A 22,086-nucleotide genomic window follows, 5' to 3' on the forward strand; every position below is an offset into this window, starting at 1 on the left:
GTCGTGAACAGTTTTAAGGACTAATCGATAAATCTCTCTTTATCAAACCTAAATAGTCATAAGGACTTCATCACAACAACGGAGTCCATTAGAAGATGAAAACTTGTGATGAAAATATCAAAAATATATTTTATTTATTAACAAATCAATTATAATACAAGGTTGCTCAACCGTCAACAGGTTGACTGGATTGGCTTTTGGGACATATTTTCTAACAACTCCCACATATCCTAAAGCCACTTGGCACAGTACCTAATATCCATCTTCGACTTGTGGTTGTCGAACTCCTTTATCGTCGGGGCTTTAGTGAAGGGGTCAGTCAGGTTCTCCTTTCCGTCGATCTTCTGAAGGTCGACGTCACCTCGATCCACGATCTTCCGGACCAGGTGGAAGCAGCGCAAAATGTGCTTCGTCTGCTGGTGTACTTTGGATTCCTTCGTCTGAGCTATAGCACCAGTGCTGTCGTAGTAAAGTAGGACCGGACTATCAAGGGAAGGTGCTACTCCGAGCTCGGTGATGAATTTTCTCAGCCACACAGCTTCCTTCACGGCATTCGATGCCGCGATGTACTCCGCCTTACAAACAGAGTCTGCCACAATATGCTGCTTGGAACTCTTCCAACAGATGGCTCCACCATTTAGAGTAAAGATATAACCCGACACGCTTCTGCTGTCATCATGGTTAGATTGAAAGCTGAAGTTTGTGAACCCCACAAGTTTCAGATCTGACTCGTCATAACCAATCATTGGTCCTTAGTATTTCTCAAATACTTAAGGATGGCTTTAACCACTTTCCAGTGGTTTTCTCCAGGATCAGATTGGTATCTACTCACTACTCCTAGTGAGTATGCCACATCTGACTTTGTACATGTTATGGCGTACATGATAGATCCCACAGTCGAAGCATATGGGACTCTACTCATACGCTCTCTCTTCAGGAGTTGTCGGACAATCCTTCTTAGAGAGAGAAATTTCATGGCCTATTGGTAGATAGCTCTTCTTGGAATTCTCCATGCTGAACCTCTTTAGCACAGTGTCTATGTATGTGGACTGGGATAACCCAAGCATCTTTTTAGATCTATCCCTATAGATCTTCATCCCTAGGATGTAGGATGCTTCACTCAAGTCCTTCATGGAGAACTGCAATGACAATCAAATTTTTATTCCCTGTAATGCGGGGATGTCATTCCCGATTAAGAGAATATCATCCATATACAAGACAAGAATACCACAACTGGACCATTTGCCCATTTATAGATGTAGGGCTCTTCTCCGTTTTTAACGAAGCCATACGTTTTGATCACCTTATCAAAATGCATGTTCCAACTCCGAGAAGCTTGCTTCAATCCATAAATGGTTCTCTGAAGCTTGCACACCTTGGACTTATCTGTGGATGTAAACCCCTCAGGTTGTATCATATATACCTCTTCGGTCAGCTCTCCATTCAGGAAAGCTATCTTTACATCCATCTGCCAGATCTCATAATCCAGATGGACAGCTATTGCAAGCATTATCCGAATGGATTTGAGCATTACCACAGGGGAGAACATCTCATCATAGTCAATACCATAACGTTGACGATACCTCTTGGCAACCAGACGGGCTTTATAGGTCTCCATCTTTCCGTCTGCACCCCTCTTCCTTTTGAAGATCCATTTACACCCAATAGATTTAACCCCTTCAGGTGGGTCAACCAATGTCCATACATCGTTGACCTTCATGGACTCCATTTCGGATTGCATGGCTTCAAGCCATTTTTCGGAATTAGGTCTCTGCATTGCATCCATATAGGTGATCGGATCCTCATCGTTCTCATCGAATTCGATGGGATCACCGTCTCGGACCAAAAAATCGTAGTATCTGTCCGGCTGACGCGGTACTCTACCGGATCGTTTTAATGATGCAGGTACATTAGGCTCTGGATCTGATCTAATCAAATCTGACTCAGGTTCAGCTATTAGTGTCGGTCCTTCTACTTGTTGAACTTCATCAAGTTCAACCTTAGAGGCAACGGTTCCTTCACCAAGGAACTTCTTTTCTAAAAAGATTGCCTTAAGATCGACGAACACCTTTTGTTCATCAGCATGGTAGAAAAAATATCCTTTGGTCTCTTTGGGGTACCCTATGAATGTGCATTTGTTAGACCTAGGTCCAAGTTTATTTGTAACTAACCGTTTGATATAGGCCGGACACCCCCAGACCCTAAGTAAGGTGTGAAAGTACTGGCTTACGCCCTATCCATATCTCATATGGAGTCTTAATTACAGACCTACTTGGAACCCTATTTAACAGATAACAGGCCGATTCGAGTGCATATCCCCAGAAGGATATCAGCAAGCTGGCAAAACCCATCATAGATCGGACCATATTTAATAGAGTCCATTTTTCCTTTCAGACACACCATTATACTGTGTTCCTGGAGGAGTCCATTGGGAGAAAATCCTATTCTTTCTAAATATGTGAGAAATTCACTAGAAAGATATTTCTCTCCTCGATCAGACCGAAGAGTTTTAATACTCTTTCCGGTTTGTTTTTCTATTTCATTTCGGAATCGTTTGAACATTTCAAATGAATCCGACTTATATTTCATCAGATAGACATATCCATATCTGGATAGATCATCCGTGAAAGTGATGAAGTAGAAATATCCACCTCTAGTACTTGTGTTCATGGGCCCGCATACATCAGTATGTACTAGGCCCAAGAGCTCGGTAGCTCTCTCACCTCCAGTAAAAGGTGACTTGGTCATTTTACCAAGAAGACAAGATTCACAGGTTGGAAGTGATTCACAATCACTGACTTCGAGGATTCCCTCTTGAGTCAACCTGTTTATCCTGTTCTTGTTTATATGACCTAGCCTACAGTGTCATAAGTAGATATCTGATACACTATTTAATCTATGGTGCTTGCCAGTGGAATAGAATACGTTAACAGTTGTGATAACATATATACACTATTGTTCAAATATCCACAAAAAATAGTAACACCATTCATAATGATATTACAAACTTATTTCTTTATTGAAATTTCATAATTATTTTTGGCCAGAAGGCCTACAGAAATGACATTTAAAAAGAAACTGGACAGAAATGACAATCATTAAGAACAACGGTATGGGACTCAAATACAAGTTTCAAGATTCCTAATGCTAGAACTGGAACTGATCTTCCATCTCCAACGTTCAGGAACCTCTCACCTTGCTCGAATCTCCTACTGACCTGCAACCCCTGCAATGAATTGCAAATATGGTAAGGGCTATCGGTATCCAATACCCAGTCAGTTATATCACAAATAGAGAAATTGCAAGGAGTTATCATATAAATACCTTATCCTGCAACAGCTTGCTTCTTTCTCTGCATGTTCGGGTCCAGAGAGGCAATGTACTGAGGACAGTTTCTTTTCCAGTGCCCCTGCTTCTTGTGAAAGAAGCATTCAGCTTGACTCTTATCGGGCTTGATCTTTCTGGTCTAGCCCTGCACTGATGTCCCAGCCTGAACTTGCATCTTTTTCACTTTCTTCTTCTTGTTCTTATTTTCTTTCTTAAAGGATCGAGAACCAGAAAATGAATCTCCCACTATGTTCACCGACTCCTTGTAGAGTTGGTGATCCTTCTCAAAGTTCTAAAGCAATCCCAGTAACCCGTGGTAGTTTACTTCAGGCTTTGTCATTCTATAATGAGTGAGGAATGGGAGATAAGACTTGGCAGCGAGTTCAGTATTGCATCTTTCCCAAGCTGCTCATGTAAGAAAAAGCCGAGCTTGCTCAAACGCTCCATCAGCTCGATCATGTACAATACATGATCAGTGATAGAGGCACCATCCCGCATTTTGGCGTTGAAGATGGCACAACTAGTCTTGTGCCTCTCCACGTCATCGGGTGTGCCAAAGGCATCCTCCAATACTTGAAGCATGTCCTTTGGCTGAGTCGTCTCAAATCTGTGACTGAACTCGTCGCTCATGGCAGTCAGCATGATGCAGCACACCGTGGTCCATCACTGAGTCACTTCTGATAAGTGTCTCTAACTGTTCCACGTGCATTGACAGTTGGCTCCTCAGGTGCAGATCCGTTATCACATATAGGATCCGTTCATGCTCCAGGACTATCTTCAACTTTCGGTACTAGCTACCGAAGTGGGTCCCACTAACTTATCATTGTCCAACAATGATCGGAGCGATAGAGAAGTGGCCATATCTTCACAAAGAAAAATCATAACCTAATTAGTAATTGATTCATTAAACCTAAAAATTTGAACTTTAATCAAAAGGTTTCTTCCACTATTTTATTCGAATTGGTAGCCTCTACCTCCAATTTGAGGAATTATCCTAATTTCTTAGTGGGTACTAGAATCACTTAGACTGCACACAAGCCCAACTTTGGTTGGCCAACCCATGTACATCTAAGGGTAGGTTCATAACCAATTGTTTCTCTAAATAATTTTAGTAATTTAATTTTTGCCCAGTCCTGATCAGTAAGCTTTGGCCTCCACTGAAAAGGTCTGGTTAGGTCCAACCATTAACATGACCATACTTGGCCCATCTAGTCAATGAATGATTAGGCCCAACTTTGGTTGGCTAACCTAACCACCATTTAGAAAGATGCAGTCAAGAAATCATATTATGAATGACAATTCCATCAGCCGATAAGCACCAGGCCTTTGGGCCTCCAATGATTATCCAACTGATGGACCCATTATCATCACTTAATGGGAGGCTATGATCTAGTTATCACCATAACTATTTTATTTTAAGGACCTAATAATTTTAGAGGATTTAACTGATTTAGAGGATGAGGTCAGATGAACCAGCTTATCATGATCCTTCCACTGGCTTCACCAAGTCAGCTTAAGGGAGATCACTAAAAGGGCTGGTCTAGGAGCACCTAAATCAGTCACACTGATTTACCTAGCTGACATGGGTCTGCTCGAATAGTCAAGTGATCCGATCAAAACATAATTTCACCAAGAGGTCAGGTAAGTTCGATCGGTGGGAGGATCTGCCAAAGCTTGCCTTAGACACCATCAGAAATGGCCAGGTAAGCGGGCTGCCAATTAAAAACCACCGGTCTGGTTTACCTTAGACACCAACTGGTTTAATTAGTTTCGATTAAATCAACTTAACAGTTCGTGCTAGACCGCTTAGCCAAGAATCAAGTCCATTTGGTTCTCGTTAAAGATATGGACTTGACCAACTACAACTATTGTAATTGATCTAGAGAATCCTTGACCTAATCTAAGACAACAATTGATTAGATTTAGTCAATTTTCTAATTAAGTCCATCTTTAACCTAACCTTAGGTCTAACCCAATTAATGGACCTAATTCCCACTAACCCATTAACCCAATGTGTTATGGTTTGTATCTTAGGTTCTTCAATTCACAATCCTAGAACCTAATCAAACAACTTCTTAATTCTCAATTAAGTTTTGGGCTGAGGGTTGGGGTTCGGCTTTTCAAAAATAATTTTCATGTTTGTAAAATATTTTTACAACATGGTTCTACCAACCAAGTTGCATGTTTGATTCATAATCAAAATGCAAGTAAAATAAGCATGAAACTATTTAGATCTAATCTAAACAGGTTCATGTAATTGAAACAATTTCAACTTTAAACTGCGTAAATTTTTCCGACAAATATATGATGGTTCTTTGCGCGAAATTATTAACAAAGAGATTTTATTTTAGATTTAAACACCTTTTAAATCTAATAAATTATAAATTTAATCTAGATCATATCTAACAAATTTATGATTAAAGATAGATCTACACGAACTAGGACAACCTTTGCACTATAAGGGATAAACCTTACAACAGGACAACCTACAGTTCGTGATTGATCTAAAAATTTTAATTTCAGATTTAACAATCAGATTATAAATTAGATCTAATCTAAGAAATAATCTAAGCATGTATTAATAATCATGTAATAAACAACCTAGGCTCTGATACCAATTGAAGGAACCAGATCTAGGGTTTCAGGGTTAGATTTTGAAATTTTTTCAAGATCAGCAGCGTATGACTAGAATAAATCAAAATTTATTCTTATAAAATCAGAGAATCTCTAGATCTAAGATCCTATTACATGATTATTACATGGCATTAAATCAGAAATTAAAATATAAAGAGTAAGAACTACATGTTGATCATATCAACATGTTTCTATACTACATTAATGTATGTAAAATATAATAGATCAGATCTATTATCTTACAAGTTAGACGTTCTAACTTTGCTGATCCGGGCTTGAGGATGATGTTGCGAGCCGCACACGCATCCGGCCTCTAGGAGTCGTCCATGCGAGCCCACGAATCACGATCAGAAGTCCTGGTCCGGAAATCAGCACAGTATGCTAGTACTGCGCTGATTCTTTTTCGATGATCGATCAGATGTCTCCTTCTTCTTGATTTGGACTCTTCCAAAGATAAGAAGTAGGAGTTTTAGATGAGACACTCTCAGAAAACTTATAGATGGAGGAAGGGAAGAGATGAACCCAGCAACTCTAAAAGAAGATCCTCTTCTTCTTCTCTTTGCTCTAACCCAGACATCTAGTTTTGTGTTTATTAGATCTCCATGCCCCAAGACTCTTTCTCCTTGATTTTTGGACTCCCTAAAGTTTCTCAATGCTCTGTGTTCCACGAAAATTTTATGAAGAAATTCGTTTTAAATAGAGAGATACGAAGAGTCCTTGTCTAGGTCAAATACCTAGTCAAAGATTATCCAAACAAGGCAAGACAAGGGGCGCCCAACTCTTGGGCATCCCCTCCTTTTTCTGCCGTGGACCACCAGCAAAGGGCGCATATTATGTGCCATAAAAGTCACAAAATTCTCAAAAAAATTTGGGTAAAATCAGTGCCATAAGGAAAGAGTTTTGATTTCCTAAAACTCTATCTCATAGAATTTGAAATCTAAACTAATTCCTACTTTGACTTGATCTACAATCACATTCCATGTAAGAGAGAAAAAGAAGAAAATTTGGGCGTGCATGAAGACCTGGGAGAGAGGGTTTTGTCGCACAAAATAAGACAGAGTGGGCGTGGGATAAGAGAGAGTGGGCGTGGGGGGATAAGGTGGCGCAAGGTGGAATCCTAGTCTTACTAGGATTCTGTCTATGACTTGTTCAAATTGATTTCTCAAACCAAATCAAATCAAAACCAAATCAACCTAATTAAAATAGATCTTAACCCAATTAAGAGCCTAATTAATCAGATTAAATTAGATTTAAATTTGATTTAATTTTCTAATCAAATTAGAAATTAGGTTGATCCAAGTCCTATTTGAACTAGGATCAGTTTTTTCTTGCACTTGGCTTATCCAATAAACTAATTGGACTTGATCCAATCAAGCCCAAACCAAATCTAATTAAATCATATTTAATTAGACTTAATCTCAGTCCTTTAGCTTAATCAAATAAGCCAATTAGCAATCGAATTGCTAATCGATCCTCCTGCAACACTTGCACTAGGTTAAATGTCAATCGTATTGATCGTTTAATCCTAGAACGATTCTTAATTGTTGATCAACCATCCGATCGAATCGTGAACTCTAATGTGTGTGACTTCATAAGTCCGAACCTAAGTCGGTAGCACAGGAACAAATTTCTGTACAATCGAAGTGACTATCTAGCAATGATACCCGACGGTCGGATAGGTCGAATGTGTAGAACAACATCCTTAGAACCCATGTGGATATAGTTTTCATATAATTCTTTTCTTGACCAAAATACTCATAGACACCTCAGAGTTCAACTGTCAACTCTGATCAGGTTGTCCACATTGTATTTCAAAATATCAAATCCATCTGATGGATTACCCTGGTCAAGGTTTTGCTAAATTGAAATACAGCCACTTATTTTTCTCCAACTCTTGGAGTGGTCAATTCCATCTTGATCACACTCCGACTTCGCAATACTTGACTGTGTCCAGAAGCCTTCCGTCACTGAATTAGAAATTCAGTTAGTCTAGTACCAAAGCACAGTGAGTTGCTTGCAAGTCATTGAGGCGATCTCAGGTCTAAGGGGCACTTATACCTATATCCCATCAGAGACATTCTCGACAGCAGAATGCTCTAGAGTTGGTCACGTTCAATGACGATGTACTCTTACATCTCACCTGTATGCCATACTAGTGTCTCCACACTCCTTGGTTAAGAGAACAACCAACCCATATGGCCTACAGCGATCTATGCTCGATAGAAGCTATCGTCCTTATTAATACCTATCATTTGGTCGTGAATAGTTTTAAGGATTGATCGATAAATCCTCTCTTTATCGAACCTAAATAGTCTTAAGGACTTCATCACAACAACAGAGTTCATTAGAAGATGAAAATTTTTGATGAAAATATCAAAAATATATTTTATTTATTAATAAATCAATTACAATACAAGGTTGCTCAACCGTCAACATGTTGACGATTGGCTTTTGGGACATATTTTCCAACACATATTAGTTAAAATTCTGGGGTTCAATTATCCACCTTTTCTATGCAGAAATTGAAATCTACCGATATGGATTCTGTGAGTACGAAAGATTTTCATTTGATTTTGCTAGATTTAAGGCTTTGGTTTTCTGTCATATTACAGATTCTGCTGCATCTGTAGAGCTGTGCTTGTTATTTTGTGAACATATTTGATGTTTTGTGCAGGGGTGTTGGTTATCCTAACCTCTGGCCTTCTCGCAACTGTACCGAGCCCCTGGATGTAGCAAAAAATTTCACATTTGAAGTGATTTCTGGAATCCTTACTGGTCAGTTTTCTTTTCTTCTTTTTTTTTTTTTGGAAAAAGAAATAAAAGTTCAGTTTGACTAGCATATTAATTTAGGGCATTTTATCATTTTTCATTTTACTAGTCTACTTTTCAACACTAGCCTCTTGTGGTTAAAATAAATCGCTTCAAAATTTTCCAAACAGTGACAGCCACCGCAAACACTTGAAGCAAATAGTAAAGTGTCATTGGAAATTACTCCTCTGTTTCTTGATGCAGTTTTATGTGAACATTTCTCAATTATAGTTCTTACATATACTTCTTAATCAACTAAGGCTTCTCTAAATTATAACAGTTTTAACTTTTAACTTGAATATATTTATTTAAATCAAAATTTTCTTAATCTAAAATGACACCTGAGGAGAAGGACGTCGGATAGTTGCATAATATGCATTTGGTAACAAATGCATTAGCATGCAATTACAATGAATGAATGCCCTCTGTTGAGCAGTAAGTGAAGGCTACATGCAAAATAACTTCATCTATAAGGGCATTATACATGACTAACCAATCTTGCAACTACTGTGTCTGTATGTTTTGGAAAATTATATCTGGATTTAAACTAATTGTTGTACTGTAATTCTGTTAGAAAATGCTGAACAGGTCCATTCTTCCAATGCAAAATTGTGTCATATTTAAATTCCAAACAAAACTAGATGAAAGAGCTACACAAGGACCTGATAGTACCCCAAGCTAATGAGGATGATTTACTATTAACTAGCTTGATCAACGATCTTGCTTGAGTCAATTCCTTTTGGCTCTAAGCTGGAAGTGGTCCATTACATGGCTCTAGGTTCACAGGGTGCCTGGCTGAAATTCACGAACCATAGGTATATAATTAATGATATTGGTGTAGAAACATCTGGTAACTAACCAGTTGATTCCAAAAAGCTCAAGGGTCAGCAATGTATATTAGGCTTGATAACATCACCATATAGCAGTCTCATATATCAGCAATAACTTTCTGGTGATTTTAATATTGGAGCCTGTCCATATTAACATTTACTCATTTGGATATCATATCAGATTTTTATTCAGGTCATAGAGGTATTTTGGACATACCTGGAACTCACTGTATTTTGATCTGGTTCCTCAGAAGCTTGGTGATTATCTTTTGGGAAAGGCCCTCTATTCTACAGCATAACAATTTTAGTGTTGCTATGAACTATCATATAAGATCTTGACCTGATATTCTGTTGCAGATATGAGAAAAATTTTTCCATTTGGCCTGTTCCACCTGGGAGGGGATGAAGTAAATACAGGTTAGTTGGTCACTCTTATTGACAGTTCGACACAAACTGATGTGCATTACCTTTTGCTTGTGAGAAGGTTTTTACTGTTGTTCTTTTTGTGAGATAACTGCTTCAGTTAAATAAACTCAATCATGGTTAAATACCTCTAACTTCAGATTCATTCATGCAAATTTAGTATTTCTTTCAGTGGCATGAGCAAGCTATTCTAGCAAAGGCTTAACATCTTGTAATGTGACTACAAGAATGATGCTGTTGTTACTCTATCTTTGCTGCTATAAGATGGAAACACTGTTTTAAATCAAAATTAATGTAAGACTGTTGTGGATATCTACATTGGGTTATGGTTTAGCACAATATGAGTTAAGGAACATAATGTAATCGTTCCACTTTCCTTGACAAACTTGATTTGGGTACCAACACAATCAGACATCTTATATCTAGAACAGAGGGCAAACCCATGGGAAAAATCCTTGGCACTTAATCTTGCATCAAGTATAATGAACATCGACCCCGTAGCAGAAGTTAGAAAATATTTGTGATAGGCAACCTGTAGATGGGAACTAATTTTTGACCATTAGTGTTTCTTTAAATGAATAGAGTCAGTAAACAATTTTGTCCTCTAAATTTCATAAAAAAATGATAATTTACGACATGCAATTTCTGATGTATTTGGTATACTGAAATGACTTATAATATGTACTTTGACCCTCAAAAAAGGCATAACATGTACTTTTTGTTTAAAATCGGCATTGGCTTTATTTTTGTTTCTTGTTTCCATCTAAAATGTGTTGCTGAATGTATCAATCAAGCATGAAAAGTAATTCATTCTCATGGAATATTTCTTTTGGTTTCCTTTTGAATGTTTCAATCGCCCATGCATACATATGAACAAGAATATGCCATCATCATTACTTACAGACCTGCTTATAATCTTGAATAAAACACAAGTTCCACATGTTCAGATGCAAGTGAACTCTCCTCTCTCTCCCTCTCTCTCTCTCTCTCTCTGCGTGTGGATGGATGTTGTTTGTGTGTCTGCGCACTTGCATTTGTGAAGTTTTTGCATGTGTACATGTGGCATCAAAAGCGGGCCTGTTACTTGATAAACTTATAACCATTGTTGAGCATCAAAAGGGATCCAAGAGTTGAGTGGAAGCCAGTAGTATAAACAGGATAACCTAGCTGGAAATTTGAAATGAAGGGAGAGGAAGAGGAAGTAGAAGTGGACACCCTGCCCTAAGAAGTCAGGAGTGGGTACAAAGCAGGGAACACTTGAAATTTAGTTGGAAAATGGATAAATTTTATGTTACACATAGCTTAATATGGCACAAGAAATGAGTGGATGAGCATATTCGGGAGCATATGAGGTTGGTTCTGGAACGAGTTAGCAATCCTTGTTTGAAGCTCCAGCTTAAACAACAAATGAGATGTGTAGGTAGGTGTGTGCCTATATGTTTGCATACACATAAATGCACATAAACAAACATTGTTTTATCTATTTATATGTCTGCCTGGGTGTCATCTAGGATTTAATCTTTGGGATGATGTTTTATAGTTCTAAAGGTAAACTGGTGAGTTGTAAGATCTTTGATTAGCCAGGTTGTATTTGCTCTTTTTCATTTATTCGTTTACTTATTAGACAAGGTTTAGGTGCCAGAGGACCAGATAGGAATGGTATATGTCGACAGCTTAAGTGCTACTTTTTTTCCTTTATAATGTAGAGTCCTAGTAGAACTTTAATTGGTCAGATTGTTGCATGTTGGATTATCAAATATGGGGTTATGGTCAAGGTTTTAAGTACCAGTGGGATGGTGGGGCATCCTACCACCCTGAGTGTTGGGATGGAATAGGTCAGGAAATGGATCGAGACAGGATGGGACTATCCACTGTTTTGGGTATCGGTATGCAGGGCATTCCTTTCCATGGAAAAACTAGGACAACCCATTCCCACAGTATTTAAAACCTTTGTTATGATTCTGTTGACGGCATGTTTTTTTACTTATTTTTGAAGATAGAAAATTAGTGCAAAGTTTGGTCTGGCTACTTAGATTTATTCAACCAATCCCTCCATTATTTCCCTGCTTCTTTCCTTACTGTTCTTATTCTTCTAATCTGCTGATACTTTGCAGAAGAGATCAAAATCTATATTCTTCTCCTTTTTCTAATAGTTTACCACTGCGACATTCTGAACTACTAACTCTCTTTATACAAATCAGGATTTTGATGTGATTTAAAGCCCAGGTTATCTATTTGGCACTGAACCAATAGGAATTCTAATGCTTCTTGTCCCAAGTTCTAACCCTAATGATCTGGTCATCCCCTGCAAGCATATTCTCAGTTCTGGTAGCCTGCCCTGTGCTATATAAACGAAGCTAGCTCACTGAGCCTGATTATCATATTACAGGTTATTCCTTGTGGGAGACTCAAAAAATAACCCTTTGCCTTGCTCCCTTGTCACATATTTCAATAGAATCCCAGGAGAGCCTATCCTCTTTTCCTATGCTCAGTAAGTTAAAATTTAATTCAGATATGTCCACTTACTATCCTTGTTACTGCCTTTAGAAAGAAGGAAAAACTTTAACATGTCTAGATAGTTAGGGTTGATTTGTCCTTTTAAGATATATCAAATGGTTATTGCAAGGATTGAATGAAGGCTAATTAAATTAACTGGATAGAATGTTAAGTATTTATTCTACATAATTAGAATAGATTGTTCTCTTCTCATCTTTGACTTAGCCTTGTTAGATTATCTCTTAGGGTTGGATTGATGGAGAGATAACATTATAAGTCTTACCAGAAGCACTGCAGAAGACAGATTACTGTGGAACAAAATTAAGAGTTTTGATGATGTGAGTAAAGCTACATTTCTTTAATTCCCAGGTTTTCCACTACCTTTTTTGGTGGCAAGACACCATCAACACCTTATGTAGAATGTGGAACACAAAAATATTATTTAAGAAGAAACACAAAACCACGCTCGTTTATATCTGCAATTCTTTACTGTAACTTTGCACCATATCAACCTTTCATTCTGTAAAATTTGTACTTTGCAATCGTCTCTTTTGTATATGTTTTTTAAGGGACTGGATCTAAATTTTGCTTCCAAACTTTAAATTTCCGGCACTATCTTGAGCTAAAACTAGAATGCTAATTTTCATCTGGATAATGTATATATGTTCGTCAACATATTAGTTATACAAATACTGTCTGAAAATTGCTAATCTGACTAGCATATTGGTAATATCCCTGATCTCTGTAATTGGAATCCTGGCACCTTATTAAATTGTTCAATGCTTGGCAGATTGCTGGGATTCAACCCCCCATGTGAAGCAATGGTATGAGATTCTTTCATACATACTAATTTAGATTTTTTGTCTTTCTGTTATTGCTACTGTCAGAACATGCAACTTTAACAATATTAAATTTAAAGTTTGTAAAAATTCATGGAGTTATGAAATCTTCAGTCATTTATTATATTTCATGAAAATTTTGTCCTTTGCAGTAGCCAATGTGGTATGCCAACTCATACTGGAGGGGTTCATGATGTAACTGTTTTCAGATGTATCTATGTGCTAGGTTTTATCATTTGTGTGTTTGTACTTGGCCTTTATAGCCACAAGTTTGCTTGAGTGAGCATTACTTTGGAGGTTTTATAATATGTCTATTATCAATTGATAGAATCTGATTGGCATAAAGTTTGATAGTATCAAGAAATGACTGCATGTTGATATATATAGCATACTTTCCTCAAAATTTATTTATTTTATATAAATTCACTTATAGATAAGAAACTATACTTGCCATCTAGATGGTGAGAAGAGATATATTTTACATCGCAAGGGGCTATAATTGGAGATATCAATGTTTCTAGTACAGAAGTTCCTATATCAATAGGAAATGCCCTACTTTCTTAAATTAATCGACCCAATTAGTTACACACAGAGCCAAAAATCAACTCCTGGTGATTTTACAGTAATGTTGGCATCATCTTTCTTTTATTATGACACTAATTAAAAAAATTGTAAAAAAAAATTCATAGTGTATGACTTTATTAAATCAACTCTCCTGGTGACTTTACAGTAATATTGGCATCATCTTTCTTTTATTATGACACTAACTAAAAATTTGTAAAAAAACATTCATTGTGTATTACTTAATATTTCAAGTCTGATGTGAATATTCTAATGGCCTTCCATTAATTGGTTCCATAAGTAGAATTATATGCTGTAAGAGCCACTTAAAACCGACCTTCTATTCTATAAGATCATGTTCATACTAATTATTATTATTTGATGATTAGTTGCAAATGATCTCGTGTATATGCCTTCCCATGCATCAATTAGTAGCCAAAATCATGATAATCAGTTAAGAAACTATGCCATAACATCAAAATTCTAGGTTGATGTTAAACTTTTTACTACCTTGGAATAGACCAGGAAACTCATTTAAAGTTATGTAGGATAAGGGTCAGCTGGTACCTCTGAAAGACCAAAGGTCCTTTAACAAACTTGTAATAATGAACTTGGTTTTTATTATGGTGCATGGTTCATCAAGTTCACCTCTTTTAATTATTTCTACCAGTTAGTCCAAGATAATTCCTGGTCTTGTTACTAAGATGGTCTCAAACTACAGAATTCAGCATATTTTACATGAATCCAAGATTATTAAGCACTTGCAAGCCTTATCAAGAGCTTAAAGCCCAAAAATTCCTACATCATGGGTAATGAAGTGGTGATATCGAAGAATGGGTGCTTATTTGATTAAGACTGAATGATTAGTTTGGTAGGAAAAATGAGTGAAGCATTATGTCAGTTAATAGTGCTAATAAAAATAGATTACCTTATACATTAAATGCATGAGCACAAAATGCAATTACCAATAAAATGTTAAGCCACCAAGCACCTAAGTATATAATAAACTGGTACATACAATTGCAAATGGAAGATATAATTTAATTGAGAAATGTTAGCTAAAGTTTATTATTTATTTATGGTAAAGAAGTTATTTGAGTATAGAGAAAAGGAATTTGCCCTTCATTTCCATTATTTTAAGTCTCTTAAATTGTAAGAAATCTAAAAAACAAGGATTTTCTGGGAAATGCTTAAGTAAAGCTTGACCCTCCTTGGTTTCATAAGCTTTGGTTTCATAGAACCTGCACAAAGGCTTTATTAGAGTTACAGTGTTCCTCCCTGGAAGCTACTGAGTTCCAGCTTTTCTAATTGAATTTAACCTTTTTGTAACTAGAGGATGTTGATTTTATCTTTTGGCTATTAAAACCTTTGGCTTATGCTGTAATATACGAGCTGGATAGGACAAAATCCTCTTGGTCTTATTGTAGTACTTCATCGTTCTTTGCCTTTTGGCACACTAAAACTGGATGTCAGATGGGTCAGTATTTTCACTTCAAGTTTCAAATAAACATTCAAAGGTTATGTCTAATCATGCATCTGAACTTAGTCCAAACTTCCACATCGTCGTTTATCTATCCCAGAACAGTTCAGATATTCCTCCTGCATCTAAGAACAACAATGAAGATTACTGCCTCATGTAAGTTTTTCGTTGCTTATAACAAAGCGATGAATATGCATTGTCTGCATGATACTTAATCCACGTTGTCTGCATGATGCTTAATCCACATTGACCAATAATATTTGGGGCACTTATTTTGGATTTTTGAAGCATCTTGGGTCCATTCCCTTGTATCGTCTAAAAAGAGGCAGGATTCTTATGGTTCTCTTTACCCTTCTGTTGGAGGAAAGAAGGGAAGTCAATGAGGTTTCTTAGATACTGAAGTTTATTTTTGGATGAATGACAGGACATGGCACAAGAATTTACTGCTAGTTCGAAGGGAGGGAATGATCTTCTTTAGAGTTTGGGACCTGGTGATAGAAACAACTTGGAGTGAGTTGTCTTCATCTGAAATAGAAGTAAAAAGAAACTCTAAAGTGAAGCTAGGCACAAGTATATTTTGGTTGAATGGTTACATCCAAGCGTAGGACATGCAGCTGTCCCAATCATGCATCTAGGTTAGACTAGCATTGGTTGCTTTAGTATTTAGCTGACTATGGTGCTTAGAGATCATAGCAGTTTTCACAGCCTCCACGTTTTTTTCTGGTACTTTATTTGTATCCCAACATCTAGCAAAAAGAGGTCAGCATCAAGAGATAATAACTGAAAAAAAAGACGTAGAGTCACAAGTGCATAAAATATACAAGGCAAAACCTTGTTAGTATGGTAACCCCTCCCCCTCACCTCTGATGGAATTTTGGAGTTCTGGAACCATTTCCATGGCTGCAACCATACTCGCTATTTTCTTTTTTATGATCTGTGAAGAGGATTGCTCTTAATTAGTAACCATCGGTCTAACAATCCAAACTTAAAATACATTGTTCTGTTTAGCTTATGACCATTTACAGTCAAATAATTAATGTGTTACCTATATGATTTCCATGTCTTCTGCCTGAGAGGTCTTGTGGTCTGTCATTTTGAGCATTTCATTTTGGAATCGTAATCGACGGCTTTGTCATGAATCTGTCGAATATATGTGCAGGCTTCAGGAACACAACATGACTACAAAGGATGCTTATCAGTATTTTGTATTGAGGGCTCAAGAGATAGCAATTGCTCTTGGTTGGATTCCAGTTAACTGGTGTGTTTATTTATCTATTCGTTTATTTATTATCATCAATCTTCATCATTTCCAGAGACTTGAGAGAAAAAGGCCATGAAAATATGAACTTTCTAATGTTACCATTTCATATTTTCCCAGGGAAGAAACCTTCAACACATTCAAGGAAAATCTCAATCCTCAAACAGTTATACATAACTGGTATATTGTTAACTTTATTATACTTGATTCCTATTTAGCAATTGATGGGGCTTGTTTTTAGCTTTGACTTCCCATTCACTTCTGTTTGTTAGATACTCGATGCTTGGTCCTTCCATAAATGTCGATTGTGTGTTGACATCTTGCAGGTTGGGCCCCGGAGTCTGTCCTAAAGCTGTTGCAAAGGGTTTAAGATGTATCGTCAGCAACCAAGGTGTATGGTACCTTGATCATCTGGATATTCCATGGGAGGATTTCTACAACAGCGAACCATTGGATGGAATAAATAGTACACTGCAGCAAGAACTTGTACTTGGTGGAGAGGTTTGCATGTGGGGTGAGACAGCTGATACATCTGATGTTCTACAAACAATATGGCCACGTGCTGCTGCAGCTGCAGGTATGCAAGTGATGAAAATAGTAATTTGTAATAAAAATGTCCATGGAAGTTGCAGCTTATTTGTCATGGAACTGTGTACTAAGAAGGTAGCTGCATCCTTGTCCTTATTTATTGATCCATGAACATAACTATACTGGGCAGAAGTTGCTGGTATCATAATTCCTTAAAGTTTTGACAATTATTCTTCTGGTAATTACTTACCAGTTTACATCCAAATATAAATTATCTTTTATTCGCTCTGAACTGAGCTTTTAATGTTTCGTCTGGATTATCAGTAAGTTATTATATTGATGAAAACTAAAATTCATTGGACTACTAAAGTCTTCTGGTAATTAATTACCCCTGATATAAACAATCTAAGATTCATTGTTAACTGAGCTTTTAACATTTCTTCCAGGTTATGGTTAAGTACGTTATCATATTGATGAAAACTAAAATTCATTGGACTATTAAAATCTTCTTTGCTGAACTTCTAAAAAAGCATTAGATGCCTGCAAGTTTGAAAAATGATACAGATTTGAAACAGTGATTTAAGCACTCAAGCATCTTCAGGATAATCTCTTGGATGCTCAAAATGGCAAACTAAATGCCATGCTACGTGGGCCCATTTCTGTCTTTATTTTTCTAAGTAATGTGAGCAGGGTTAACTAGATTGAAGATTAAAAGGGGTTAAAATTGAACATGTATGAATCTCTATCCATCTTTGGAAGAATATTTCCTTTACCTTCTACCTTTATATATTTCCATTTAATAGTATTTTGACACTGGCTGGTTTATCATCTTTTTTCAATACAATATGACATTAGATGGCCTTTGAGATATTTCCACAGCATAGGTTACCTCCTCTGATCCTGCTGGTGCTAATGTGTTACATATATAAACTTGCATTTGTCATTTCACTCATGATTATGATCTGATCCTGCTAATACCAGAAACTTCATTGACTTGTGACAATAATTATATAGGGTGATTGTGCACTTTTTCTCATGCTATCATCTCAGTGTATTTCATTCTCTCCTTATATTTTTCATTTGCTGCTTATATTATCTTGCTGTAAGTTGATAGGTTTTTCATTACCCTTGATAATTGGGACCAGAAAGATGATTTTTACATTGTTGGCATGCCAATGAATGGTTACTGTAGAGCGCTTGTGGAGTCCATTAGATGCCACCTCTGCTGGAAACCTAAACTCAACTGTGCTGAGCCGGCTACATTACTTCAGATGTTTGCTGAATCATCGTGGGGTTGCAGCTGCCCCAGTCACCAGTAAGTATGCACGACGTCCCCCGATAGGTCCTGGTTCATGCTTTGCTCAATAATCTGAGGTGCTGTAAAGACGTGCGCAAAGGCCCAATTGGACCTAGTGTTGTGCATTAATCTTGAATCCACTGTAAAGGTACAGATAAAGAGACTCTACTTAGTCCATTATTTATGCTTTCTGTAATAATCAGGTGTATGGTCATTGATCTGCTGTTTATTGTCATAATGGAATTCAATATACCAGATGTATGTCAAAAAGCATTTACTTTTCCAAATAAATTTCCTATGATCTTGCTGCTGCTACTATGAGTCATGTGAATTGACTAACTTTAGTATATCATATAACTAAATGGTATGCTTCATTGTACTTTTTTGAGTGATTCAAATCTGTTAGATTTATACTTTGTAAAACTGTCACATAAATCTGTTTAGGTCGCATTATATAAATACCTGGCCATTTTGCAAAGGCATTTTACCAGTCTTTTTCTTTGCACCATGTTCATCTCGCTCTCTATCTGCCTGTTTATCTGTCTGTCTGCATCTCTCTCTCTCTCTCTATATGGTCATGTGGCTGCCATGGTCAAGGATTGCATTGGAGTTGTTTAGGCTCTTTGTTCATGCTGAAAATGAGGACACAAGTGATCATGCCTCCACTTCTTGGATTGAAATATGAAAATGTTTTTTTACATTACATCTCAAAGAAAATATATTCTGTATCTTAACCAGCATTTTCTTGGAGCCTTAGAAAGGATCCAAGGTGGATGCACTAAATTAGACAGTTATTTGTCTTGAGGAAGTTAAGATACCTTTAAGCCACTTGGTGGCTCTTTCCAGGTAGTGGGTTGTTTATGTAATACATGTACGATCATTATCTGCTGCTATTTTTATCCTGTAAGAGTGTTTTCTTTTCCTTCTATTTTTTTCTGGGAGGTGTTTCTGGAAATAAGAATTACTGCAATAAAGTGTTGTTCCAAGAGTGAATATAATGAGATGGCTAGGAGAGAAATCTTTATGTTACAAACATCAAGAAATCTCCACAAGTATAATAAATTGTGTTTCTTGAGAATTTATCTATATCATGTTAAAAAGTATATAAGATTTTTGTGTCTGTTAGTTTTGTTCATGATGAAAAGAACTATTTATCAACAACCCTACGATTAGTTCTTTTAGGGTGGGATCGGATTTTTTCATTCTTTTTGATTAATGCGTTCTCCTATTTGTTCTCATTTATAAAGCTCTTATCTTCATCTATTCACTATTTCATTTTTTGGTAAATAATCGCAATTTTGTTTATTAACCTAATCCTTTACAACACCTAGCTCTTGCTTTTGTTAGCTTATTTTCGTCCTGTGCTTAGAGCTTGCTTTTCGGTTCGTCAGACCCAGCAAAATCCACCGCTCCTTCCATGTTGAAAAATGAATAAAATAAAAAAAATTATGTTTTATCCGCTGTGCAGAGAGTGCAGTGTATGTGTCCATACGGTGGTATGCTGACATAGAACAGATACACATGGCAAGCGCAAAATGCTTGCTAAGGGGGTATTTCTAGAAGCGTGCTATTTAATCAAATCACCAACCCACTTGAAAGCCTGATCGAGTTTCGGAGTTGGGATGCCCACTGAGCATGTTTTAAAGTGAAATAGTCTGGTAAACTGGCAAATCCTCTGGTAAACTAACAAATCCGACATGGATTGAGTGGGTAGCCAGAAGCAATGAGATAACGGCAGGGCGATCCAATCGGGCTCTCGTCTATTTCGTGCGTCTTTATGTTTACCATTATTTTTATTTGGAATGCGACCTCCCGCTCTCAACGGCCTACTCTCTGGCGTTTTCATTGCTTCTCGGTCGTGCCAGATCCCTCCCCTCGGCCCTTCTACGCTCCTGAGGCATTTTAAAAGACATGTAAATTACAACCGCCCATAGCTAACTCTAAAATTTAAAAAATAGTAATTAATTAATTAATATTGCTGGTAATTGAAAAAAGATAAGTTGGTTGTATATTGATGTTAATGTAATTGTATATGTCAAGTGTATGCTTGGATTGATAAATATAATGGTGAGGATTTCTGTACATGATCATTTATATGAATATGTATGTATATATATTATATTATTTATGTATTTATATATTATGTTTCAATGAATTTTGTTCTATTATTGTTCAATATATAAGTATCTATATTTTATTACGTACATGTATCCGATACCCATGAAGATGAGGGGTTGAAAGGTGGAAGCGCATGTAAAGCCATGTGCGTCTTTTTCACCACAGCTATTTTTTCTCCCTTTGCAGCTTTAAGATCCGGATCCGTAAGCCACGTGTCACTTGGACAGCGGCGCACTAGATGAACTGGCCGTGCCCGGTAGACTTCTCCATACTGATGTGTGATGTTCGAAAAACTTCTCTGTAGCTGACTTATCACGTTAATTGTTCGGCGAATAGGTTATTTAGCCATCATTTGTGGCCGTTTGGGCGGATCCACGAATCCGATGGTCCCTGCAATGCAATCGCTTTTTCCCGTCTGCTGTTTTGCTATAAGCTAGATTCCGACTAACAACTTTAATACGCAGGAAAGGTTCAATCAATAGTCTATCATAAGTAGTCATCGTGCCATCCTTTCAGTCATTTAACTAGAGCGGTTTTTCAAAGCACGATGATCCCAATTTAGACTTCGGATAGATATGCGAATGGTGACGAAGAACTCTGCTATCAAATTTGGTTTAAGGTAACGTAGAAGTCTGACTGCTGCTGTGACATATTTATCTTCATCGTCGTTACGTCGGTACAAGTAAGAAAACATGATCCATCATAATTATTAAAAATAATATTTTATTAGTACTTCCATAATTTGGGCGTTTGAATTTATGCAACAATAGGATAGTCTATTGCAGCAAATCTTGACCGGCACAAGTTTGTTGATCATTAAGTCACTTATGTTCAATGTTCGTTTTTATTATCCTAGTATTTAAAATAATAAAATTTAATTCTAGACTATATAAGGAAAAAAACTTAATATATTGCATGAATTATCTCCTGGACCTTAGACATGATAGTGCCTTTACTGCAATTGCTTAATGATACTGTTTAAACTCTAAATCTATCTCCCATGGAGCCATTTTTCACTCTTTGATTGATTTTTGAAAAAAAAAAAAACTTTCAAAAATAAATTATAATTTTTTTTATACTTATATTTTTTTAATATAAATAGTCCTAAAGAAAGCAGAATGGAAAAAAATGATTCATGTAGCTGTGCTAGCTATTTTGGATTTGAATATTTCATAATTATTTCTTTCCATCTTTAGTTTTAGATGATCTAAATATTTATTATTTTAAAAAGATAGTATTGAAGGAGGTTAGAAGAAACTATCCTATACTTAGGATCAAAAAAGTAAAAATTTATTCATCTTAGAAATTAGAACCACTACAATCATATCATGCATGTTTTTTTTATTGGCTTTTCCTATGATGCTGACTTTTTTTTTTGTTGCACCTTGCAAGTTTTTGGCTTCATTTTATTTTATTTTTTTTAAAGAAACCCCTGCTTATTGCCCAAGTTACAAAATTGCTCTTAATTTTTAGGATGAGGTGCATAA

At 36.6% G+C, this 22,086-nt stretch overlaps 1 protein-coding gene across 1 annotated transcript in view; it reads left to right on the top strand.

The window, feature by feature from the left end:
- LOC105057049 (beta-hexosaminidase 1) overlaps positions 1-18,799 on the top strand; it is a 32,009-nt gene extending 13,210 nt beyond the window's left edge. Inside the window, 7 exon segments of the mRNA XM_010939489.4 lie at positions 8,636-8,736; positions 9,957-10,016; positions 13,309-13,342; positions 16,558-16,656; positions 16,777-16,836; positions 16,983-17,233; positions 18,377-18,799. Of these exon segments, the coding sequence (XP_010937791.4) occupies positions 8,636-8,736; positions 9,957-10,016; positions 13,309-13,342; positions 16,558-16,656; positions 16,777-16,836; positions 16,983-17,233; positions 18,377-18,552 (781 nt within the window). The 3' untranslated portion in view covers positions 18,553-18,799.
- Positions 18,800-22,086: the final 3,287 nt, after the last annotated feature.

The sequence above is a fragment of the Elaeis guineensis genome, chromosome 14 (genome assembly GCF_000442705.2).
Source record: "Elaeis guineensis isolate ETL-2024a chromosome 14, EG11, whole genome shotgun sequence".
Classification (NCBI taxonomy): domain Eukaryota; kingdom Viridiplantae; phylum Streptophyta; class Magnoliopsida; order Arecales; family Arecaceae; genus Elaeis; species Elaeis guineensis.